At 41.8% G+C, this 27,888-nt stretch overlaps 1 protein-coding gene across 1 annotated transcript; it reads right to left on the bottom strand.

Moving 5' to 3' along the window:
• Positions 1-496: 496 nt before the first annotated feature.
• Positions 497-27,545, bottom strand: LOC112206724 (uncharacterized). Its single transcript, XM_063808281.1, is given in 14 exon segments — positions 497-925; positions 5,570-5,724; positions 6,187-6,227; positions 6,454-6,526; positions 7,060-7,199; positions 7,201-7,619; positions 8,250-8,948; positions 11,167-11,200; positions 11,666-11,727; positions 13,726-13,791; positions 18,676-18,762; positions 21,709-21,733; positions 22,202-22,260; positions 27,435-27,545. Coding segments are annotated over 11 exon segments (1,629 nt in total). The 5' UTR covers positions 27,463-27,545; the 3' UTR covers positions 497-925; positions 5,570-5,724; positions 6,187-6,227; positions 6,454-6,516.
• Positions 27,546-27,888: the final 343 nt, after the last annotated feature.

The following is a 27,888-nucleotide window of genomic DNA, read 5'->3' on the forward strand; positions in this document are numbered from 1 at the left end:
TCCACAGTGGACTGGCTGCAAAAGGCCGTGCTCAGCATTCAGACAGCATCACACACTCTGCTTTTCTCTACCAGGGAGGCAGGTGGGGAAGGATAGCGATGGGAAGGCAGGCGGAGTTCAGAATGTGGAAGGGGATCCAGTAAGGCTTGGAAGTTTGCACCTGATCTGGTGGGTGGTGAGGAGCCCTTGAAGGGGCAAGGAGGCGAGGAGCACTCAGCTGTGTTCTTACACTGATCTGCCACTGGGGTTAGAGACAAACGTGGTGGGAATGGAAAGCCACGCACAGTCACTAGCACCTCTGGGGGGAGAATGGATGTGGCTGGTGAGAGAACAGGGGGGCCCAGGGAGAGTCCGGCACCAACCTGGGGGGGAGCCCAGTGGGTGTGAGCACCCCCACTTTAGAGATGAAGTGATGGAGACATTCAGATGTTTAACCCCTTGTTCAAGATTCCATACTTGATAAATGGCAGATCAAACTCCCAACATAAAATGTGGGTCATTTCTTTATTATTTTATTTGTATTGGTTAACAATGATCAGCCATGCAAGAATAAATGATTATTGTAAAATCTGCAAACAATGTAGATATGTAGAGAATCCCTTCCTTGGAGCTTGACCTGGTCAGACAGGTATAGATGAGTGTTCGGGGGCAGCCGTAAAAACTGCCAGAGACTGGGCTGCTTATAACAGAAACGCATGGTCTCCCAGAAGCCCACATTCAAGGTGTCCAAAGGCCTGGCTCCTGGAGGCTCTGGAGGAGAGCCTGTTCCCTGTCTCTCAGCTTCTGCCGGTTGCCAGCAAGTGTTGCCGTTCATTCACTCCAGCCACTGCCTCCATCTGCACACAGCAAAACAGCATATCCTGAAGTGCTCAACCTTATAGCCATTATTTTAAAATATCCGGAAGACACAGGACCGTGGGAGTGGCTGTTGGAGAAATTTTCATGAAGGAAGAAAGATTACAACTAAGTTTTAAAATGCTAGTTTTGTTTGTTTTGTCTTGAAGAGGAGGTAAAAGTGGGAGTAAAAATAGGGAGTTTGGTGTAAGGTGGGAAAAGCAAAGGAACCCCGCATGGATGGGCTGAAGGGTGTGATGGGAGAACAGTGAGAAGTACGTTTGGGGAAGCAATTGGAAATAGTAGCTAAGCTTAATCACAATCTATCAAAAGGGACTTGTTGAAGAATTAATGTGTGACTAGGAACAGGGAGGTTATGGGCTTGTCAGCTCGACAGTGGGCACTCAGTTCCACTAACAAATGATGCCCGTGTGGGCAGACAGAATGATGGACAGACAGAATGATGGGCAGGCAGATGAATGCATGGGCTTTACGTGAAACAGGTCCACTTGGTTGCTGACAAGATACTGTTTTAAAGTTCCATTTTGCCATACTTCGAACAGCTTGTCATTAGCTCAATTTAGCCACATGTAAAATCACTAAGGCAGACTTCCAGAGTTCCCACATGAAAATCAAATGTAAACCAGCAGTGACCTGCTTCAACACCATCATCAGAAGTCAGAAGTTGAACTCTTTTTTGATGTTTAAAGCCTGCATAATATTCGCTGTATTATTATTCAGCATATTACTATTTCCTTCGTGATGGAAATTTGGTTTATCCCATTTTTCTATTCTATCAAAACACCGCTACATAGAAAATCCCCATGCACATATTTCTCCTAATTGTGGAAATATTTTACATAGAAGACTCTAGACATGGGATGAAATTCCCAGGTTATTGGAATTTTAAAATACATAGGTACTTCCAAATTGACCTCTTACAAATTATATGAATTCATAAGCTTCCAACTGTTATGGAGTTACCCATTTTGAGAAATCTGTGCTAAAAGGACCCAAACAATGCTGATGACAATGATCAGGATAATAAGTACGCTGGGAAGACAACAAAATGATTTAGATCTTAGATAAGTCATTCTAGGTGTCTCCACTGTTTCAGTTCTTGCGTTCGTTCATTCTTGTGCTTTTTCGTTCTACCAAATAAAATAGCTCCTTGATGTCATATGAATCCACGCTATGCTTAATGAGTATTGGTTAGTAAAATGCCTATAACTAGTAATCTTCATCTATGCAATTAAATATTAATTCATAAAACACTTCAAATGTAAACAATAATTAGTAAATGAAAAGTACATAATACCTCAATTAGAAAAAAATCACTCCATTAAAAAGACATTATTTGTGTGATAAAAGAGATTGCCATTTTTGTATTTTTCTACAAGGTTAAAGAAAACTAAGTCAACTTATACAAGTGAATTTTAAAAGACTTTAGGGCGGGCATGGTGGCTCACGCCTGTAATTCCAGCACTTTAAGAGGCCGAGGAGGGCAGATCACCTGAGGTCAGGAGTTTGAAACCAGCCTGACCAACATGGTGAAATCTCATTTCTACTAAAAATACAAAAAAATTAGCCCAGGGTGGTGGCACATGCCTATAATCTCAGCTACTTGGGAGGCTGAGAAAGGAGAATAGTTTGAACCTGGGAGGCGGAGGTTGCAGTGAACCAGGATCGCACCATTGCACTCCAGCTTGGGCAACAAGAGCGAAACTCCATCTCAAAAATAAATAAATAAATAAATAAATAAAAGCCTTTAACCCAGAATGCTGAGTAAATTGGCCAAAAATGCTAACCTATGCATTTCAATACTATAGGAGTTGCATGGGTAGAAATAACTAGATGAAATACTTCTGGTATTTCACCTTCCCAACCCACAAGAGCCAGTGTTTTTCTGTGAATAACAAAAACAGCAGAATTTACTTGCCTCTCCATAAGAGGTTACCACTTCTGTGTGTTCCCCTGAAATAGGTGGTGGCTGGGTGAGAAGGTGGACGGCACTAGGGCAGGAGATGGGGGCTCCAGTATCGTGGGTGAGCTTCCTAAACCTCTGCAACTTTCAGCCCCTAAATGGGATGAGCCACGTTTAGCACAATGCCCAGAACAAAGTAAGGATTTGACAAATGACGCCTCTCTCCACATTGTTCTGTCATCAGCCACTGCATCCTGTACCTCCAAGCCCACTGGGCTCCGGCTGTTTCCATCACATGGAGAATGACTCAGAGCCTGGCCTCCAGCCACCCTCCTGGCCTTTCTGCTTCTCACTCTGCCACTGGCTCCTCATGGACCACCAGCCTGGGTGTCCTCAGACATACCACACACTTCACTGTGGGAGTCACGCAGCCCTCACTGCTCCTTCGCCAGGGAGCCACGGGGCTTTCCTCCTCAGGAGGACTCTGCAAGCAGCTGGATGAAGGGCCCTCCCGTCTCTCATCCTTCCTTAATTTTTGTCACAGTTCTCCTTCCTTCCACTCAGTGCAGCGCACACTGATTGATCCTCCATCTTCCCCAAAAGACAGGAACAGCATGAGCAGTAGAGAGTAGATTCCAATGATAGAAAAAATAGTCAGTGATTTCTCATTTCCATTGATCATCAATGAAGAAAATGTACCCTGAAGGTCACGTACCTCCTATGGGATTGCTGCATCCTCAGCCTCCTGAATTTCAGCCCAGCACCTTCCTCCCCAGCACAGCAACAGGTCAGCCCTTACCAGCATCCCTCTCTTATTGCCTTTGTGCAGAGCCAGCACCAGGGCCAGGGGAGGCCTTGGGATTGTCCCTCCCCAACAACCTGTGAAACAATCCTTTATGTCACCAACAAAGCACAGCCTTATGCACTGGTGGTCAGTCCCTCCCAACACCTCTGTCACTGTAAAGCTGGCAGGCAACCCTCCAAGGTTGGCCTTCCCAAGCACTGCACCTCTAGGTGACAGAGCACGTCCTTACCTTGAAGCCTGGGCGCCCAGTCTATCCTGTCCAATGAGCGAGCTGTGGAGAAGGGGGGATTCCGGGTTAAGGGGTGACTAGCAGGGCTCCTGCTTTTATGTTGCCCTGTTGGGAAGGCTATTAAAGAAACACAAAGTGCTAAGCAGTGAGGATAGAACATGTTTTCATTATTTAAACCAATACATTCCACAGATGGAATAATAAGAAATGCTACAACCAAGCTAACTGAATCCAACAGCATATCAAAAAGATAATCCACCATGATTCAAGTGGGTTTCATACTAGGGATGCAGGGATGGTTTAACATACGCAAGTCAATAAATGTGATACATCACATAAATAAAACTAAAAACAAAAATCACATGATAATCTGAATAGATGCAGAAAAAGCCTTTGACAAAATCCAGCATTTCTTTACGATTAAAACCGTTCATCAAAATCAGCATAGAACGGACATACCTTAAGGTAATAAAAGCTATCTATGACAAACCCACAGCCAACATTTTCCTGAATGGGGGAGAGTTGAAAGCATTCCCCCTGAGGAAGGGAACAAGACAAAGATGCCCACGTTCACCACTTCTCAACACAGTGCTGTTCACTACAGCATTGGTTATAAGAGCAAGACTGGAAACAGAACAAATGGATACCCATAGTGGGGTGCTTAAGTAATTTTGGGAATAGTCATGGGGTGCAGTACTTTATAGCTCTGAAACAATACAATGGATTTACATTTGAAATGTGGAATGATAACTAAGGTGCATTGCCCAGTGATACATGCAGAGGTGCAGAGGACTTTGTGTAAACACGATCACACATCAGCCTGCATTCCAGGTGCATGCTTCTATTTGCACATAGATTGCAGGGATGATATGTAAACAAAAATGTTGACTTGGTGTTTGGAAGTTCAGAGTGGAAGGGAAACTTCCTTGCTAACCTTTTATGATATTTAGAGTTTCTAAATGTGAATACATAATACATTTAGAAATCTTAGTTAATAAGAAAAGCCTCTGTTCCTGGCCTCTTGCTGGCACATGTCAGGTGGAAATGGGGCTGTCATGCTAATGTGTGCAAACTGAGAAAAATCCAAGAATGGGAGTCTGCTTTTTTCATCATACAAATAATTGTTAATAGAAACAGTATGATAATTTCTCATTGATATACCATGCATATTCTATTAGATAATAATAACTTTCTGAAATTTGAACTATACTTACACATGGAAATTGAAATATATGGATGAAACATTGTGGCTTATATAGGCAATTGTTTTATCGGCATTTTACAAACTGATCATCATTCCTCATGGCACGGGTCTATGTGATATTAAGTAGCTTGTTATGCTTGGGAAAGGCAGTGATGACCACAAGAATGACTTCAACTACTAAAGTACAATGGAGATTTCAACAATGTTTTGTTTAATATTTAAATATTTCATTGTGCTCCCAGGCTTTTTCTCACCCTAATAGCTCTCATCCATATCATGTGGGTCCCATTAATACAGATACCTCCGAATGCACCACCCTTCCATTATATCCAGTCCATTGCTGGTTACCTTGGGCCTACAACTGGGGGAGGGCAGGGGCTGCTGGCTACCTCCTCATCCACAGTAAGAGTCAATGAGCAGTTAAATGGATACTGAAAACCATTTATCCTGCTGGAGTGAGAAATAAATGGTTTCTTTCAATAGCGTAGTAAAATGCATCTTTTCCAAACTATTTATATGACTCAAGGCCCATCTCAATTTCAGATGTGGTTAGCCTCAATTCCTGATTCTCACCAAGGTGTGTAATGTCATCCACGGCCCAGTGCAGAGGAACACAGGTGCTGCCGATAGACTGCCAGGGTCCGATCCCGCCTCCTCACTCACCCCGGGAGATCCCTTTAAGCCAGGAGTCAACAGTGAGGATGGAAACATGAGTGCTTTTTAAAGTCCTGAAAGTTCAGAGGCAGACTGTCAATTTCTCCTCCACCCCTGGGCACACACCAGGAGAACTCTGTCTCCAGGTTGAAGGAAGTGCCTGTGAGAGAGTTGTGTCCCTCAGATTCTGTTCACCACAGGTGACACTCGGTGCAACCCCAAACCTCTTCTGCACAATCCCAAGGGGTGCTGACTAATCCAACCCAAAGGCTGTGATGTTTGGCAGAGGCAGAAAAGAAAAGGCCAGGTGCTCTGGGAAAGACCACCTTTAAATAACACAGCACCCTCATAGCCCAGAGAGACAGTTCTAACTATTATGCCAATAAACCCGGAAAAGACCAAATCCAATATGACACATATTTCCTGTTTCGTTTTGATTTCATGCCCCCTCCCTTAACCTCCCAAGCAGCATGGATACCCCGAAGGCCCCTGGGAACTCTCTCCAATTGGATCTTACGTGGAAAGTAGTTACCTACCTACAAATCCCCATCATCAGATATGCTCTCCACAATCAAATCTTTAGAAACACAAACACCAGGATAAGTCATTAGAGAGAGGCCCACCCACTCCTCCCACCCTAGCTGAAGCCATGGTGCTTCGCACAGGATCCCCTGGTGTTTCCTCTGGGCTCACAGATATCCCTACAGCCTCTCTGGACATTGTTTTATACTTGCAAAATCATTTGCTCTCACCAGACCCCAAATCCTCCTTCCCAAAAGGAGCCCAGAATCAGGTTTCTGTACCCTAGAGATGGCACTTTTTCCTCAGGAAGTGAGTTATTTCAGGGTACATATCATTCTCCAGTGTCAATGGCTCCTGCAATTATAGAAAAGAAAACATTAGGAGGGTGAAATTATGCCATACATGTCACACAGATCTGATAGTCTCTCGATAACTTGAGAGAGAAAATAAGAAGGGGTATAGTGATTGAGTCAAAGGTCGAAGTCCCCCAAAACTGGCACGGAAGACACCTGTGGAAAAGACAAGACCTTTTCCCACAGAATTTATCTTTAAAGTGTATCTAGATTGGCAGTTTCACAACTCTTAATCCATGGGGGAAAACTGCTGTGGAGGGAAACACCTCTGCATTGCAGTGGATCGTGGATGCTGCCATCTACCACACCCCAGTGTGCCTGGCATGGGTTGGTGAGAGGCTGCCAATCAATAGCACCACACCAAGGGAATTGCAGATGTCATAAATAGTCCACATTGGCAGATGTTCATGTCTACATTTGATTAAACTGCAGATGACATCGATAATTCACACTGGCAGATGTTCATGTCTACGTCTGATTGGAAAGAAGCCAGGAAAGTAACATTTCTGTTCAAGACAAAGAAAAGTGTCTTACATTGGCAACATCTTCTTTTTTACAGATGTCTTGTACAGTGTCCTCATTAGCGATGCCATATACAGCGTCCTCATTAGCAATGTTGTATACAGCGTCCTCGTTAGTGATGTCGTATAGAGCGTCCTCATTAGCGATGTCATATACAATGTCCTCATTAGCGATGTCGTATACAGCGTCCTGGTTAGCGATGTCTTGTACGGTGTCCTTATAAGCAATGTCGTCTACAGCGTCCTCGTTAGCATGCCTTGTGGGTGTCATTAGCGATGTCATATACAGCATCCTCATTGGTGATGTCTTATATGGTGTCCTCATTAGCGGTGTTGCGTACAGCGTCCTCGTTAGCAATGCCTTGTACAGTGTCCTCGTTAGCGATGTCATATACAGTGTCCTCATTAGCGATGGCTTGTACACTGTCCTCATTAGTGATGTCGTGTACAGCATCCTCGTTAGCGTGCCTTGTACGGTGTCATTAGCGATGTCGTATACAGCGTCATAATTAGCGATGTCTTATACGGTGTCATCATTAGCGATGTTGTGTACAGCGTCATCGTTAGCGATGCCTTGTATGGTGTCCTCATTAGTGATGTCGTATACAATGTCCTCATCAGCGATGTCATATATAGCGTCCTCATTAGCGATGTCGTATACAGCGTGCTCACTAGCGATGTCTTTTTTTTTATATATACTTTAAGTTTTAGGGTACATGTGCACATTGTGCAGGTTAGTTACATATGTATACATGTGCCATGCTGGTGCGCTGCACCCACTAACTCATCATCTAGCATTAGGTATATCTCCCGATGCTATCCCTTCCCCCCCCCCACCACAACAGTCCCCAGAGTGTGATATTCCCCTTCCTGTGTCCATGTGATCTCATTGTTCAATTCCCACCTATGAGTGAGAATATGCGGTGTTTGGTTTTTTGTTCTTGCGATAGTTACTAGCGATGTCTTATACGGTGTCCTCATTAGCAATGTCGTGTACAGCATCCACGTTAGCGTGCCTTGTCGGTGCCATTAGCAATGTCGTATAAAGCGTCCTCATTGGTGATGTCTTGTACAGTGCCCTCATTAGCGATGTTGTGTACAGTGTACTTGTTAGCGACGGCTTGTACGATGTCCTCGTTAGCATGCCTTGTACGGTGTCATTAGCGATGTCATATATGGCATCCTCATTAGCAATGGCGATGCCCTGGGCGGCGTCCTCGTTGGCGATGCCCTGGGCGGCGTCCTCGTTGGCGATGCCGTGGACGGCGTCCTCCTTGGCGATGCCCTGGGCGGCGTCCTCGTTGGCGATGCCCTGGACGGCGACCACGTTGGCGATGCCCTGGGCGGCGTCCTCCTTGGCGATGCCATGGACGGCGTCCTCCTTGGTGATGCCCTGGACGGCGACCACGTTGGCGATGCCCTGGACGGCGACCACGTTGGCGATGCCGTGGACGGCGACCACGTTGGCGATGCCCTGGGCGGCGTCCTCGTTGGCGATGCCCTGGACGGCGACCACGTTGGCGATGCCGTGGACGGCGACCACGTTGGCGATGCCGTGGACGGCGTCCTCCTTGGCGATGCCCTGGGTGGCGTCCTCGTTGGCGATGCCCTGGACGGCGACCACATTGGCGATGCCGTGGACGGCGATCACGTTGGCGATGCCCTGGGCGGCATCCTCGTTGGCGATTCCGTGGGCGGCGTCCTCGCTGGCGATGCCGTGGGCGGTGTCCTCGTTGGCGATGCCGTGGGAGGCGTCCTCGTTGGCGATGCCCTGGGCGGCGTCCTCGTTGGCGATGCCCTTGTCGGCGGCCTCGTTAGCGATGTCGTATACAGTGTCCTTGTTAGCGATGTCCTGTGTGGCGTCCTCGTTAGTGATGTCGTGTACGGTGTCCTCATGGGGAGCTAGAAGAACACAGAGTTAAGGTCAGTGCCCTGGTGGTGGAGACTGTGAATCACCCAGGGGCTTGCTTGGTGTGGTGCATGGAGGTGGCTGATCACAGCATGGGCCAAGCTGATGCTGGGACATCCTCCCAGGTGGACCTGCACTAGTGAAGCTAAGGGATGTGGCTCAGAACACTTTCTGCAGTGGGAATCAGTTTCCAGGTTCAGGTATGCATTATCCGGTGAAGTGGGGAAATATAAAAAATAAAAATTGACAAATTCATGAAAAGCCTTCCATGAGTGCAAGTGTGAGTTTTTTATCCACTTTACATTCAGTATGCATTCACACATACAAAATATTTTTACAAGAAATCAGAAATTTTAATTTTTGTCAGTTATGTTAAATCTAACTTAGCTGCCAACATAAAGATTCTATCTCATTTACTTGGTCTCGAGAAAATCTAGCACATAGTAAGTAGACCAAAATGTTTATTAAATGAAAACACAGAGCAGAGATAGGGGGGCTGCTAGGCAGACTGGGTTGCACTTGATTACCTGGATGATAATAAACTGCACAAAACCTCGGTCAAATTAATATTGAAACTGCCTTTTGCTTGGGCTCATTTCCCTTGCGGAAGAAGGATGACCAAGAAGATGAACAGGAAAGAAATGAGAAACAGAGGCCTTTGCTTAGTAGCTAAAGGCCACCTTCTATAACATGAAATAGTCTGCAAGTGGCCTTGAACTCTGCCGTGATTCAGTGAGAGTTCCCTCATGTCTTCTACCCAGGTTGAAGTCCAGCAAAATTGCGACTGTCCTCTTTACAACTTGCGAGACCACACTGCTTCTGCATTTGCCTGTTGTATGTATGAGATTTACACTTGTTTTAAAGCAACATTTTGTTTCAGTTGGGCTGGTGGCCATACCCGGCACTAGCCAGTCAATAGTGAGATGGCTCCTCATGGAGGAGGCTTGGCTTGAGGCTGAGGGTCTTTAACCCACATATACAAGAGAGTTGCCACTAAGGGATGGAAGCCAGGCTAATAACCAAGTGCCACACAGAGTTCCTATCTGTCCCTCCTCACCATTTTTGGCTGGCAGGATTTGAGCATTTTAGGGCTTGGGAAGATAGTATTACTAAATCTACTAAAATACATCACCCATCCTTATAGACTTTGGCCAGTTGCTGAGCAGATTAACTTCACAACTGAAGTGGGCCACACTGGCCTTTGTGGTCCCCCACTCCTCTTAGAATTTGTGAGCGTGGGGCCTACTGGAGGAGGGTGGGAGGTGGGAGGAGGGGGTGGATCAGGAAAAATAACTGATATTAGCCTCAATATATGGGTGATGCAATAATCTGTACAACAAACTCTCATAACACACATTCATATATGTAGCAAACCTGCACATCCTGCACATGTACCCCTGAACTTAAAAGTTAAAAAAAAAAAAGGGGATCTGTGAGCTGAGCCAAACACCTGGGGATCTTTGTGCTTTTGACACACTGATGACTATGCCGGTCCGTGGGGAGATGAGCCTATAACTGCCCTGGGTTGTGTGACCACGGAGGCCACTTTATGATGATGGGCAGTGTCTGGGGCCTTTTGGGCTCGTTGCTTTAGGGCTTATACATGAATGCTGGACTCCCTGTGTGGTGGTGAACACCCCATGACTAAGTGCATGTCAGCGTCAGCACTGGCCCACACTCCTGGGTTCGTGTTTTCACTTTTTCATTCAGGAACTCGGGAGCTGGGGCCACTCCCTTGGCCCTTCAGGTTCTCCACCTGAGCAGTGGGGATAATAAGGCAGATCTGGGGATGGCTCTGGTGAGGGTGGAGGAGTCACTGTACAGAGAGAGTAGAGCGGGGGTGGATTTTATTGTTAGAAGTGGACACTGGTGATTGGGTTGTATAAGTGGGAAATCTCTCCTGAGAAAACACACAGCCTCACCTGTACAGAAACACACACATTCACACCACATGATGCAGCCTCACACAAGACACCACCAATCCTCAAGCACCCAACTCAGCACCACCCAAAAGGGAGCACAACTGCTTCCTCAAAATTTGGCCATAATTTTTCCCTGGGGAATTCAGGTTTTAAAAAAACACTTCCCCTATACTTATTCCTATCACAATCCCAGGATCAGGGAGGCTCTTCACATTGAAACCAGGCAAGGATGCCACACCTTTCTTGGCATCCAGATTGTTTTCTTGGCAAGTGATTCCAGAATACTTACTAGAGTCACACCTCAGAGGGGCCATCTGCACCACCTGCAATACAGAAACAAAGCTTTTTGAGGGGTATGTCATGTTGTGGATTGTTTGCACAAGGCTCTGTTTCTCTCAATGAATACTGAAAACTTGATCAGAAAGTGTAGTCAACTTCAAGGCCTCCAAAACAAGGGTAGGCTACACACTGGAAAAGACATCAGCTTCTGGATGGTGGATCTCTCAGGTCCACGTAGGTTGGCAAGTGCAAAATACTGAATCCAAGGAGAAGACATTGCTTCCAAGGACAAGGACCCCAAGGATACAGTCTACAACCTGAAGCCGTCATAGCTAAATGCCATTTTGGATTACATATCAGTTGCTAAGAGTCACTTCTTCCTCCCCCTCAGAAAACTGCATTTAATACCTGTCATGGACATTGTCATTTTTTCACATGTAAAGTCAGTTGAAAAAGAAAGACACCAAGAAAGGAACATTTCTATTTCAGAGAAAGCAAGGCAACCTTACCCTCGCGTTGACTGGCCTCTCTCCATCTCCTCTGTCCTTGTGAACTAGAGACTCCTCAGAGGCTAGGAGGACACAGAGCAACAGTTAGTCATAGATGCTTTTGTTCATGAGTTATTCAGGGAGCTCTGCTTAATGTGGACAACAGGACAGTGTGTGTGGATGTGTTTCATTAAAAGCACAGCTTGAGCTCCTGCTAGAAAATCTTCCCTCGTGGAAAGACAGGCAAGAACGAGGAGCTAAGGAGCAAGAAATAGAGTCCCTGGCATTTTGCTGATGGCAACTTAAGAAAATGGGAATGAGTCAGTCTACAAATGGTACTGAAGCACATGCTATAGTTTGATGAGAGTCCCACTGCTCACACTGTGAGGTTTGAAACCCAGCTAAATGGTTTTCTAAACCTGTAAAAACAATATTAGCTTGCAGGATTTATGTCCCAAGACTACTTTTACCTCTGAGGATCCACAGTGGCTGTCACTGCAGTTATGTGTTTTAGCATTTTGCACTTGAATAAAAGCAAAGTTTAATAGATAGATTGGATTCAATTCTAGGCAAAACAGTCTATGGTATTTATTCACTAATCCTTTGTTATAACTGCTGATGGGAGAATTAGAAGTACTGAAATTATATCCTTTAAAATTAATTAAAGCATAATTATAATCACACAATATTTTTTCATCCAGGCCTCCTTTTCTTTGTCATGCATGCATATTAATTGAGGATGGAGAATATCTACGCTTGTTCAGGCCAGCCAACATACGACAGTTTACTTCAAGAGAGGAGACATGGGTTGAATGCTGGTGTGTTTTAACTCTGCAGCACAAACAGTTGCAACAAGTGTGGTGAACTAATCACCAGATGGCCCTTTGCTGCCTTATTTGTCATTGTGCCTTACATGTAGCTTGCAGGATTTGATTACGCTTATGTTTTGTGGTGATCATACTTTCAACTATTCCTAAAATACTGCTTCAGTCTTATCCTTTTGGGGTCAACTGCTGAGGATTTCATACAAATTAATGAAGTTTGTGAATCTAAAGTTCTACACAAAGGGGGAAATATTTGCAAATCATTTATCTTGTAAGAGACTAAAATTTAGAATCTATTTTAAATATATTTAAGATATATTCAAAAATCTACAACAACAAACTAACTAAACAAAAATCAGACAACTCTTTAAAAATGGGCAAAAGACTTCAACATATATTTCCCTAAAGAAGATACAGCCACAGATAGTAGCACAGGAAAAGCTGCTCAGGATCATTAGTCATTAGGGAAATGCAAATGAAAAACACAAGCAGCCACCAATATACACCTACTAGGATGATTTAAAGGAAAATAAGTGTGAACAAGGATGTAAAGAAATTGTAACCCTGATACATTGATGGTAGAAATGGATAAAGTTGCAGCCACTGTGAAAAACAGTCTGCAGTGGCTCAGAAGGTTAAATATAGAACCCCTGTTGGACCCAGGAACTCTACTCTTAGGCACCCCAAAGAATAGAGAACAGAAATCAAACAGATGTTTGTATACTAATGTTTGTAGCATCACTTTTCACAGGAGCCAAAAGGTGGAAATAATCCAACCATCAGTGAACAAATGAATGTAATAAAAGCAAGGTGGTCTGCATGCAATGCTACATCATCCATCTGTAAAAAACGAACATAATTTTGATAGATGATACAACATGGGTGGACATTGAGAACATTATGCTTAGTGAAATAAGCCAGACACAAAAGGAATATATTGTATAATTGTAATGACATGAAGTGCCTAGAATAGTCAAATTCATACAAGAGAAAGTGGGATAGGAATCACCATGGGCTGGAAATAGGGGGAAGGTGCTATATTGCTTATTGTGGACAAGGTTTTGTAAGAAATCATCAAAATTGTGGGTGTAGATAGTGGTGTTGGTTATGCAACCCTGTGAATATATTGAATGCCATGGAGTGCACACTTTGGTTAAAAGGTTCAAATGATAAATAATGTGTTATATATATTTCCCCACGATAGAAAACACGCACAGCCAAGCCCAGATGCCAGTCTTGTTAGCTGCCTTCCTTTACCTTCAAGAGTGGGCTGAAGCTTGTCCAATCTTTCAAGGTTGCTGAAGACTGTATGATGGAAGTCATCTGCATTGGGAAAGAAATTAATGGAGAGAGGAGAAAACTTGAGAATCCACACTACTCACCTTGCAGGGCCAAGAACTCTGTCTCCCATGCATTGCTGTCCTGTCTCAGTATTTCCTGTGACCACCTCCTTTTTCAACTGAAGACTTTGTACCTGAAGGGGTTCCCAGGTTTTTCACCTCGGCCCTTGTCAGGACTGATCCTCTCAACTACTGACCATTTCACCTCCATTCATGTCCATGCCACATCAGGCTGTGTTGTCTAGATGGAATGAATCTACCCCAAATGTCCCTTTCTGGAGGAAGCCACCATTATGCTGTACCTCCAAGCATAATGGTACATCCACACACACCAAGGCACCTCGCTCATGCAAGGTGTGTGTCCTCTAACAAAGTTTCACGCTCTAAACCCAGATAACTTTTCAAATCCAAGTTCTGTTGATTCCCCTACTTTGGGTGCTCCATAGATGCTCATTTGTCTACTAAACACTGCCCCAGGCAATTAAATATTCCAAAGTGACCAGCAGAATTTTTATGTTAATTCTGACATTGCGTTGTTAGTACAAGTGTTTTTCCCCCTTCAAATTTATGTCTTTGTTACTGATAAATGTAACTGATAATGCGTTTTTCAGCTATGTTGCCAAGCATATTTATATAAAAATATACTCAGATTGTTTTCAGAATTTGACAAAGATGATAGCAACAATGATAATCTTATTTGTTTTATACTAATCTTTATGTGTTACTTTCATCATTTCTTACATACTGGGGCCTACCATACATTGTACAGTGAAATTAGTGCTATGCATCATGGTAGAAATATCAATTGGCAAAAGTAATTTAGAAAATAGTTCCCTTGTTTCTTAAAAAAATTAGGCTGGGTGTGGTGGCTCATGCCTATAATCCCAGCACTTTGGGAGGCAGAGATGGGTGGATCACCTGAGGCTAGGAGTTTGAGACTAGCCTGACCAACACAGCAAAATCCTGTCTCTACTGAAAATACAAAAATTATCCAGGCATGGTGGCGTGTGCCAGTTGTCCCAGCTACTCGGGAAGTTGAGGCAGGAGAATTGCTTAAACCTGGGAGGTGGAGGTTCCAGTGAGCCGAGATTGTGCCACTGCACTCCAGCCTGGGTCTCAGAAAAAAAAAATTTTTTTTGACGAAAACGTCATTATGCATTACGTGACTGTATATGAATGCTCAAAGCTATATTACTCATCAAAGAAAATAACAAAACAATTAAATGTCCATTAACTGATAAATGAATAAACACTATCTGTATGAGTAAACACAGCAGACTATGAAGGAAAACACATGACCAGCACGTGCTAACACGTCAATTAACTTCAAACATAGTATGCTAAATGAAGGAAGTCAGATTCCAAATATATATATATGTCCAATTCTATTAAGCAAGTGGGAAATTTATGGAGATGGAATGTCACAGCAGTATTGCTTAGGGCTGGAGATGGGGGTGGGGATTAACTGCCAGTGTGCAAGAGAGAATTTGGGTGAGGGAAACATATTTAAATTAGATCGTGGTGATGGGTGCACACAGTATCAATTTAATAAAGCATCAAATTGTAGACCTTTTCAGTGGGCAAACTTTATGGTGGGTTCACACCCAATATAGGTGTTAAAAATAAATTAATGTTACGGAAATTCTTGTCGGATTTTTAACAAGCCAAGAGATATGCTGTGAAAGCAGCATTAATTCAAATGGTTGTCACAGGTCACTTAAAGTTAATCAGATAGTTGTCCTACAAATATAGGGTGAATGTTATTCATGAATTTCCTGAATCTATTGCAATAATCACATTTTTTTCCATTAAACTCTTGAGGTAGCTAATTTTATTTATTGCATTTTCAATGTTAATCTACTATTTCATATATTAACTCACATTAGTCAGAATTTACAGTATTTTAAAATATCACAGAATTTAATTTACCTTATCTGGTTTTGGTTTCAAGACTATACTAGCCATTTCATTTAATTGTACATGTAGGGTATTCTAATTTATGGAAAACTATTACATCTTCCTTGATTTTTTTTTTTTTAGAAATTACTTCTAGGGATCTATATGGTAGAGTCCATGGAGAATTGTTTTAATTCTTCATTCATGTCTTCAGTGGGTATAGGATTGGTCATATTGGTCATAGTTTTCTGCTCGGATTTCAATAAGAAACTTGTGGAAGAACCCGAAGGGTGGGATCTTTCAGGGAGCCTAAGACAGAGCAAGACAAGCTAAGAAGGAGGGCAGTGCCACAGCAGAACTGCCATTGATGCCCCCTCGCCTAGATTGCGGAAGAGACATCCAGCTGTAGACACTGAGGTGCAGGAAAACAATGGAGCACCATCAGAGAAAGCAGTGCCCAGGAACAAGGAGGCACTGATGGTGGCAAGGGGCAAAGACAGCTGCCACGAGGCTGTTCACATGAGGGTCTCAGGCTGCATAGACACCCACACCAGCTGAGGGGTCCTGGTTTTCATAAAGTGTGTGGCTCAGCCAGGCCACCAACAAGCAGTTCACAAACAGTAGTAATACGACACTTTCCAAAGACCTTACTTGAGTAACACGGTGATCCTCACAAATTTCCAATCAGGATGGTCGCACAGCTCCTCCTGCTTTAGGACTCAGAGCCTGCCCGTGGTCACAGTGGGTAGGTGTAGACTCTGAAGATGCACTTTGGTCAGAGACCCCGCTGAACTCTGTCTAATGAGGACCTCTGTCCTGTCTGCTGACCACCGGTCAGAGGTGCAGGCTGTAGTGGGGAGTAAGAATGCCACCTTCTCAATGTTGGGAAAACTCCCTGCCAGAACTGAGAATGGCCCTTTCTAAGCAGAAGGCAAACTCAGACTAAAGAAGGAGGCCGAACACATCAGGTTGGCAGATTGCCAAAGATTCACTCAGGGAGAGCCCACATCCTGGGCCATCTTGGCTGGTGGCAAGATGAGGTAGACGACTGCTTTTGCAACACATACCTGACAACAAAAAATCAACAACTGTAAAAGAGCCAGAAAATCCCCAAATATTTGCAAATTAGCAATGCACTTTTAAATAACTCATGGGTTAAAGAAGAAGTCTCAATAGAAAATTAAAAATACTTTTAACTACATTAAAAGAAAATGTGACTTGGCAAGATTTCTGGATGTAGCAAAAGCAGTCCTTAGAGGGAAATCTATAGCATTGGATGCAATATACTAAAAATCACAAGACCTAAAATCAGTAATATCATGTTTCAATTAGGGAACTATAGAAAATAGAGGAATGCAATGGAAAGCAAGTAAAAGTAATAAACAACATCACAGAAATCAATAAAATTAAAACACTGAAATCATCAGAAAATCAATAAAACCAAAAGCTGGTTCTTTGATATGCTCATTACAATGAATGAATTGATATGCAGGCTAACCAAGAAAAAGAAGATAACACAAATGACCAATTTCAGAAATAAAAGAGGAGCCATCTCTACTGAACTGTTAGGCATTAAAAGGAATATCATGAACAGTTCTATGACCGCAGTTTGATAACCTCAGTGAAATGTATCAATTCCTTGAAAGGCAATCTTCCCAAGGTCATGCTAGGATCCTAATTTGAATAAACTTATGTCTATTAAATAAGTTGAATTCACATTAAGAGCATTCCGAAAAAGAAAGCACCAGGCCCAGATGGTTTCTCTCATGAAATCTACCGAATTCTTCAACAGGTGAATAAAAAGACAAAAATTCTTTTAATGCAATATTATTTGGTGATTTAATGTGCCATTTTTTGCCATTAAGGCATAAAAAAGACATGAAAGCAGCTAAAGCGTACATCAATTTAGTGCAATAAATTCATCTGAAAAAACTACATAATATATGATTCCAACTATATGACATTCTGGAAAAGGCAAAGCTGAAGCGGTAGTAAAAATATTAATAGTTGCCAAGGTTTCTGGAGAAAGAGGACAGAGATTAATGAGAAGAGAGGATTTTTAGGGAAGTGAACATTTTCTTTATGAGACCATAAGGGTGAACATAATGTTTTAAATATTTCAAAATTCATATATATGTATAACAGAAAGAATGAACATTATGCAAATGTAGACTTCAGATAATAATGTGTCAATATTTTCTCATTATTCTAGCAAATGTACCACAGTAATGTAAGATGTTACTAATAGGTGAAATTAGGAAGTGAGGGTGAGGAGACAGAATAATATGGGAACTTCGTGTATTATATACTCAATTTTTATTTATTTATTTATTTTGAGATGGAGTTTCACTCTTGTCACCCAGGCTGGAGTGCAATGGCATGATCTTGGCTCACTGCAACCTCTGCCTCCTGGGTTCAAGCGATTCTCCTGCCTCAGCCTCCTGAGTAGCTGGGATTACAGGCACCTGCCACCACACCCGGCTAATTTTTTTGTATTTTTAGTAGAGATGGGGTTTCACCATGTTGGCCAGGCTGGTCTCCAACTCCTGACCTCAGATGATCCGCCTGCCTTGGCCTCCTAAAGTGCTGGGATTATAAGTGTGAGCCACCACGCCCGGCCATATGCTCAGTTTTTATGTCAATTTAAAACTCTCTAAAGAAATATATTAATTGAAAAATAATAATATAGCACCACTCTTTCAGGGAGATCTATGCTTATGTTTAACAACCAGGTAAGTTCTAGACATTAGCTTGAAACATTGTCTATCATTAAACATGAACCAAAATTGTCTTTTAAGTAGATATTTACTTTTGTGGTGGTAGCAATATTTACTGACCAGGCAAATTTGAATCCTGACACATTAAAAAATATGGCTTAGTCTCTTCATAGTTTCCTGTTACATATGGGACACTGAATACTCCCCGCAATTGCAATTCTTGAATCAACTTAATTAATGAACTTCCACAGTACCTTCTTGTGGGTACCTCTTCTTCTTTACCCGGGAGCCATGAGGTCTCCGACACTGGTTGGTGTGCACAGCATATCTTCTTGTATTCTCTATCAGAGAAGATGCTGGTTAATGCATTTACAATAGATAGGGCTGTTGACATCTTGCTGACAGAAGACAAGAGGGAAAATAGTGATAATCTGTTCTAAGTTTAAACTTATGATCCTTTTCTTTACAGGCTTCCAAGCAGAGCCCACTGAATCAAAGTTGGGTTTCAGGAAGATCACGGAGTTCAGTGAGCACTCAACACCTCTATCAGACAGACTGCATGGGCAGTGCCTTCCTGGAGAGGAGAATACAGCAGGATGACTGTGAGTGCGGGGCTGGTGCAGAGTGGGGGCCCGGATTCAAATTCCACTAAGCCATGTAGACCTGGCAAGCTCATGTCCTCCCTCTGCCCTCAGTTCTCTGCACTGTCATAATGTAATTTTAGCAATACTTTTTAGGCCCTATTTAGGCCCTACTTCTTAGTATCACAGTACAGGGCTAAAAAATCACTAAATACAGGAAAACCTTACAGAGGACTGGTACTTCAGTAATGTTCTCTAAGTGTTTACTACATGCCAGGAGGAATAGGCTGGACACTTAGCAGTGGCGGAATATGGAGGGGGAACTTGGATGGCTCCGGGGCAGTGGAGCATGCTTTCCTGTTCGGCTTTTCCGTGGGCATGATGCCTTATGGTTTATGGAGAACATCAGCCCTGCAGGGGGTGCAGAGGAGGGGCTGTGGCTGAGATTTTACACTTGAGGGTGCTGACATTCAGAGATGATAAGTGACGAGCAGAACCTCAACCCCGCTGAGTGAAGGACCTGAGATGGGAAATGTATTTGGTTCCCTAGAGAGAGAGATTCCTGAAAAACTGCCACCTCTTCATCACGCCCTGTGCCAGAGACCCAAGAGACCCCTCACTGTCTTTCTCCAGTCCTCCTAGCCCAAGGTGTGTGGGTGGACAAAAGTGATGCTCTGGAGGAAATGCCTGAGATAAGGACAGGTCCTTAATGATAAAGAATTCTCCTTCCTCTTTCAGATCCTTGACCTCCCAGTATGACAGCTTAAAGGCTGTCATCTCTGTGGCCTGCCTCCCCTTTCCCTTCACCCTGCCAGCTGCCTCTCAGTGACTGTCTCCTCCAGTGACTACACTGAGGGACCAGGGACTGCTTGCCTCCCGAGGCTGCTCAGACCTTCTGACACTGCAAAATGATTGTCAAAAGATGGGTCTGCAAAGAGTAACTTCCCTTCCACTGATCAAACCTGAATATGCAAGCTACTGTGAATTAACTGGAAAAGTGGCCGTGTGGGCTGGTGCTTTGGTGATTTAATGAATTAAGTCTGCAACCCCCACTGCCTCCTTGACTATTGATCAGAGCTGCCTGCAATAAGGTCTGGCTAAGAATGGGCAGTGGCTGCACCAGCTCTGGGTAAAATTTGACCTAAAATGACCAATCTCATTCACTAACCTCACCATAGTCTTATGGGTTCAATGGACCCGTCCAAACCTTTGCTCTGTTCTCTCCATCACCTTCCTGTGTAATTTTCCTCCACCACGCACATAATAGAAACATGGCACAGGGGAGCTAATCACCTCTTTTATCCCCCACTTCAGGCTCACACATAAGTTTATAGTAAAAGCCTTTTCAAATGACTGCTTTAACTGCTGCTACAGCATGTGTCGTCAGTTGAATGGAATCTGTCATGTGACTTTAAGCAACCCTTTGTTGAGAGACAAGATTCAATACTAGGGACAGTATTCTAGTGTACTACATCATTGATTTTATGTTATGAAGATCATCATTTATTGAAAATGTATAAATAATGAAGCCCAGCCTTACTCTTCAATGCTGTGTGTGTAAATCCACTGAGTGTGCTGACCCCCATGCTTGTACCCACCTGCTAACACAGAAAGGGTCCATTCAGAAGGCAGGCACAGCTCCAGCACTGAGACTGTCCACACCAGCTTCACAAGAGAGTTGCCACAAGGACGACGGATACCCAGATAACAACCAAATGGTAATTTGAGTACTTAATGGTCATGATCCCTAAAGTGTGTAGCTCAGAGGGCTTGTGGTGATAACTCCATCAAGACTCTAAAGCATCTCTCCAATTCTTATTGGACTTGATCCATGTCTTGAGGAGACCCAGCTATGACATGCAGGCACCACATTGTCCTACTTAGTGCCTCACTTAGTGTTTCAGAACCTGTGATTTGATCAGAAACATGGGCTTTCTATGTTGGTTTCACACTAAGGACTATGTGACACCTGCAGGAAGATGTCTACATAGCTACCTGGATTATGAGATCATGAGGCTCTCTTATGTGAGGGATGGCGTTTGGGATCTCTGCAGGCATGGGTAATTCCAGGCATAGAGGGTGCTGGAACTCCCTTGCATGGTGAATAGTGATCTCTTCACTGGCTGATAAATAGAGGTTGTAGTTCAGGCCTTCAACATTAGCACCGTATGAGTAAACATTTTGACTCTTCACTATGCAGCAAGTGAACCAGGGCACATTTATTTATGTGGCTTAGTTTCTCCATCTGGCATGTGGGCTCAATAAACAAGCTCACGACATATGGGCATGATGATGATGAGGTGTGAACTAATGTAAGTAAAGTATGTGGTCTGATTTGTTAAATTAAGAAAAATGGCACTGAGAGTTGTGCTGGGTAAACACAACATTTTTTTCCTGGGGGAAACACACATAGACACACATTCACAAGCAAATCATGCAGATGTGCACACAGACCACCTCACCCCACCCCCGCCCTAATACACACATACCCACACACAACCTAATGTGAACACATTCCCAGAAACTATACGTAGATAAAAAGAGTATGTCACCTGGAAAACCAGTTTCCTTTACTATACCCCACATCCTCATTCCCACCAGATGTCTTGGATCATGGAGGCTTTCCAGACAAAAGCCAGCAGTTAAGCTCCAGATTTCCTATAGAATCCTTTTCTAACAACCAGTGAGTGATTCCAGAATACGTACCATTGAATGTGCTCCCTGAAGTCACCTGTAATTAGAGAAGGAAAACACTCTGAGAATCAGGCTATGCTATGGATGGCTCACACAGGTCTTTTGTTCACTTGGAAACTCTGGGTAACCAAGATTGGAAATAAGGTTCAAGTCAAAAGCCCCAACTCTAGAGTAGAGTTCCCTTAGGAAAGCACAGGAGCTTTTCTTGAAGAATGTTTCTGTCTAGGTAATTTTTGAGTAGCAATTGCAGAATTCTTATCTAAAGTGGAAAGCTTGTTCCTGAAGAAAACATCCCTTAACACGCAGTGTACTATCTGACACTGCCAATTTTGCACGTCCTCTGGAATCAGGTGTCAGTTGGTAAAATACACCTCCTCCATTCCCAAGGAAATATTATCTAACATCTATAATGTAGTGGATAATTTTCCCATAGCTGATATCAACTGAAAAATAAAGGATCCAAGAAAACAACATTTACATCTTAGGCAAAGACAGGCTACTTTACCTTGGTAGTAGAGGAGGGCTCCCTTTTCACATGCTTTTTGGAAGGCTTCTTCGAGTCACCTAGGGGATGTGGAGGGACACAGCACGGCTGTCAGTTCATTGGCAGTGCTACTCATGAATGACTCAGGGACTGGAACTTAGGGGTGTGCCTGGTTAACAAGCATGGAATGAGCTTCTCCTGGACCATCTTCTTCATGGACCAAGGAAGGCAAAGAAAGAGTAGCAAGGAAATAAGAGTACAGCCCTTGGCTTTCCAGGTAATGGCAAATGAAAGCAACGTGAAATAATCAAACTCCAAATGAACAAATGCTAAAATACATGCTAGGATTCAACCACAGCATCCTGTCACTTCTTCAGACCCTTTAAAAGCCCAGCAGGACTGCCACTACCTTCTTGACATCTACCAAGTCCCTTTCAACCTCCACAGACCCACATACACTGCTACTGCATTTATCATGGAGGGTATAGGGTTCTGCCTGGTTTATGTGTGATTTTTTTAAAAACTAGATTTAATACCATGCACCAGCATTAATTATATTTATTTCTTTTCTTGGTTATGAAAATAATCAGCCAGGCATAGTGGCTCACACCTGTAATCCCAGCAGTTTGGAAGGTGGAGGTGGGCGGATCATTTGAGGTCAGGAGTTCGAGACCAGCCTGACCAACATGGTAAAACCCCATCTCAACTAAAAAAAAAAAAAAAAAAACCAGCTACTCAGGAGGCTGAGGCAGGAGAATCCCTTGAACCTGGAGGCAGAGATTGCAGTGAGCTGAGATTGCACCACTGCACTCCAGCCTGGGTGACAGAGACTTCATCTCAAAAAATAAAAAAGTAAAAAATCAGGCCAGGTGTGGTGGCTCACACCTGTAATCCCAGCACTTTGGGAGGCCGAGGCGGGTGGATCATGAGGTCAGAAGATTGAGACCATCCTGGCTAACAGAGTGAAACCCCGTCTCTACTAAAAACACAAAAACTTTGCCAGGCGTGGTGGCACGTGCCTGTAGTCCCAGCTACTCGGGAGGCTGAGGCAGGAGAATCGCTTGAACACAGGAGGCAGAGGTTGCAGTGAGCTGAGATCATGCCACTGCACTCCAGCCTGGGCAACAGTGCAAGACTCTGTCTCAAAAAAAAAAAAAAAAACCTCCCCTAAAAATAATCAATTATTAAAGATTAGAAAATACTGAAATACTTATATTTTAAAATAACCACTATAACCGTACATTTTCCGTTCAGTCTTCCTTTGCCCTGTGTTTGCAGTCATCATGTGAGGGGCTGCCTATGTTCAGCCCAGGCAACCCACAGCGAGAGAGGGCAGAGCGGGGAGATGGCCCCTGGTGAGCACTGAGGCTCTTCAAACCAGCTGCCGAGGGAGTTGCAAGCAGGGTGACACATGAGGCTCATTATTTAGTGGTATTTTGTGTTCTTACTTGTCTTGTCCCCAGGTTGTGTAGCTCACAGACTTTTTTTTTTTTTAACATTTCTATAGGGGTCATTTGAAGTTCATAACACCATCAAACATCAGTACAGGGTCTTCCCATTATTTACCGGCTTTGGGATATGTGCTGAGGAGTGGCCGCGCACTGAAGGAATGTGACCGGTTGTCCCAAGTGTTGTCCTCCAACTCAAAATCCGCAACCAGTTCAAAAGCATTTGGGCTTTTATGTGCCTTTCACATAAAGACTATGACACAGCTAAGCTATTCATGTACTAATACCTGCCCTGAGCTGTGTGACCACAGACACCACCCTATAATGTGGCCAGTGTGTAGGAACTCTACAGGCTCAGATCATTCCAGACATACATGCAGATGTTGGAACTCCCTTGCACAGTGACTCATGATCCCAAGGCTGAGTGCTGAGGGCAGGTCAGTAGTTCAGAGCCTCAGCATTGGGGCTGTATGCTTGGGTTCCCATCTTGGCTCTTTTGCTGAGGGGCTCATAAGCTTGGGCACATTCATCTCTGTCTTTTTCTGCCCAGCAAAAGGTGATAGTAAATCAATCATGCCATTTGTCTGTGGCGATGGCCGAATGATTTCATGTAGGTAAAGTGTACAGTATAAGTGCTCATGAGGCTTAATTATCAGTGAAATGTCTTGCTTTAGATTTCACAGCTTAATAAGGCTCAGAGGCTTATTCACGCCCAGGATTCTGAACTCCCAAGTCATTGTTCTATGACATACACCTGCTTGGCCTAAAACCGACCACTTTATCATAATGCAGACCCAGTTTTGAAAGAAGCAGATAAAGTTGTCAAAAGTACTGTGTCTGCCTCAGTGCACACTCAGTGCGCTCCACACAAAGGGCATCACCATCTGCCACAATGGCCCAGTGGCCTGGCTGGCACAGACAGTGGCAGAGCAAAGGGCAAGAGATCCCTAATCCCATCACCATGGTCGATAGGGCATCATAGACATTCCAGGGTGAAGGCACAATCCACATTGTGAGGTCCAACTGCTGCCATGTAGACAGGTGTGTTTTTATATGTACAGGAAGATCATTGAAGATAAGTGTTTTATATCCATGGTTAACAGATGAGATGACCATGAAATGAACACCAGTGTACTGGGTGGAGCAGCTTCTCTATTCAGTCTTCTGCACTAAAGCCTGTGAAACAATATCATCTTGACTTATTTACTAACAAATACAAGTGCCTCTAAACTTAGACAGTTTCCAAGTCATGGAACTGATGAGCACTTAGCTCCAGCAGAGAGCTCTGGATGCTGGGTCGGGAGAACAAAGACACACAATACATCAAAACAGCATTAACAAGTAAACAGGTTTTCAAAGCTCTCCACATGCAAATTTACACAATTATCCTTTTAATTTTTATCTTCATACATATATACATAATCTACTTGCTTCTGAGTATAAATAAAACTGTATATTCTTAGTTAATAGTCTCTATCAATTCATTCTATTTATCTTTCTGAGTTGAAATACTGCATCTCATTGGATAACAAAAAAAAACTTGACTAAGATTACACTGGAAAGGTGAGTAGGTTGGGTGATTGACTGTGATTGACAATTCCATGATTCTGGATAACTTCCAAAGCATAAAAATAAATGTGTGTTTTATTTCACACGTAGACAATACACATACTTATTACTTTAAAAAATTAATATGTGAATAGAAGTGACTTACTACAAACTTATTAAAGTAAATACACATTTCACAAAGAAAGAAGAGAGGAAGGGAAAAACATGTTAAAAACAAAGAGAGGTACATTTTATTGTGTGAAAAGCCTCCAACCCATCCCTACTACTGTGGCTTTGTTCCAAAGATTTGGAAAGTAATGATTTCATAAGTTCTTTTTTTTTTTTTTTTTTTTTTTGAGACGGAGTCTCGCTCTGTCGCCCAGGCTGGAGTGCAGTGGCGCGATCTTGGCTCACTGCAAGCTCCGCCTCCCGGGTTCACGCCATTCTCCTGCCTCAGCCTCCCAAGTAGCTGGGACTACAGGCGCCCGCCACCACGCCCGGCTAATTTTTTGTATTTTTAGTAGAGACGGGGTTTCACCATGTTAGCCAGGATGGTCTCGATCTCCTGACCTCGTGATCCCCCCACCTCGGCCTCCCAAAGTGCTGGGATTACAGTCGTGAGCCACCGCGCCCGGCCTCATAAGTTCTTAATTAGGGTAACTACTGCATTAAAATAGACTTTGCCATATTCTCCCTTGGGGAATAACTTAATCTGTGGGGTGGGGGATGGAACGTTGAAGGATGCAGGATGTAAAAGGAAATTATATATATATTATATGTAATATATAATATATTACATATAATATATAATATATTACATGTAATATATAATATAATATATTACATATAATATATAATATATTACATATAATATATAATATAATATATTACATATAATATATAATATATTATATATAATATGTAATATATTATATGTAATATATTATATATAATATATTATATATAATATATTATATCTTATGTAATATATATTATATATAATATATTATATCTTATGTAATATATATTATATATAATATATTATATATTATGTAATATATATTATATATAATATATTATATATTATGTAATATATATTATATATAATATATTATATATTATATATTACATATTACATATTATATATTACATACAATATATACATTATATATTAAATATATAATATATAATATACACATTATATATAGTATGTAAATAATATATATTATAAAATATAATATATCATGTAATATAAATAATATATATACTATATATTATAAATAATATATATACTATATATATTATAAATAATATATATACTATATATATTATATATAATATATATACTATATATTATATATAATATATAATATATATACTATATATTATATATAATATATAATATATATACTATATATTATATATAATATATATACTATATATTATAAATAATATATATAATATATATTATTTATAATATATATCAAACATATTATAAATAATATATATAATACATATTATAAATAATATATATAATACATATTATATATACTGTATATATAATACATATTACATATACTGTATATATAATATATATTATATATCATATATCATATATATAATATATAATATATATAATATATTATAATATAATATAATATATATAATATATATTATATATACAGTATATGTAATATATATTTTACCTACTGTATATATAATATATATTATCTATATTTTATATATAATATATATTATATATACAGTGTATATAATATGTATTATATATAATGTATATATAATATATATTATATACAATGTATATATAATACATATTATATATATTATATATATAATTTGGGAATTTGGGAATAAACTGAATCCCGATTCACATTGGGACTACACCAGCTGCCACCATGCCTGGCTAATTTTTTGTATTTTTCGTAGAGACAGGGTTTCACTGTATTGGGCAGGATGGTCTTGATCTCCTCACCTTGTGATCCTCTTGCCTTGGACTCCCAATGTGCTGGGATTACAGGCCTGAGTTAAGATACATATTTTTTAAATGAAGAAAAATTTCAAAGGTACTCTGCTTGGTACAATAATCAAATCTATAAATTGAGGAATAAAACATAACCATGAAACATATTTATAACTGCATATGGAAAATACAGAGGATAATTTTTTAAATAACATATTTTGAAAGCATTAACTAGTAATTTGAAAAGATCACACTTGACAGGCCAGTATGAACATACCTTGAATGCAGCCACACAGGTTCCCCATGAGAAAAATCAAAATCAGGGAAAATGAAACCACAAAGATTCAATCTGCTCTGACCTTTGAAAAACTCAGCACAGATAGTGGCACTTAGGACCAAAGGCAGGAGATCCCTAATCCCATCACCATGGCGATAGGGCATAAACATTCCAGGGTGAAGGCACAATCCACACTGTGAGGTCCAACTGCTGCCATGCAGACAGGTGTGCTTTTACATGTACAGGAAGGTCATTGAAGGCTCAGTGTTTTGTTTCAAAAACTGAATCCCAAGCCCACACATTATTATGCTGTGCTTCTTAAAATAAGTTATGAGATGGGAAATAGGGCACCCCCAAATATATACATATATATATAATATAATATATATAACATATATATAATTTCCTTTTACATCCTGCATCCTTATATTATATATAATTATTATATATACTT

The sequence above is a fragment of the Pan troglodytes genome, chromosome 23 (genome assembly GCF_028858775.2).
Source record: "Pan troglodytes isolate AG18354 chromosome 23, NHGRI_mPanTro3-v2.0_pri, whole genome shotgun sequence".
In the NCBI taxonomy this organism is placed as follows: Eukaryota; Metazoa; Chordata; class Mammalia; order Primates; family Hominidae; genus Pan; species Pan troglodytes.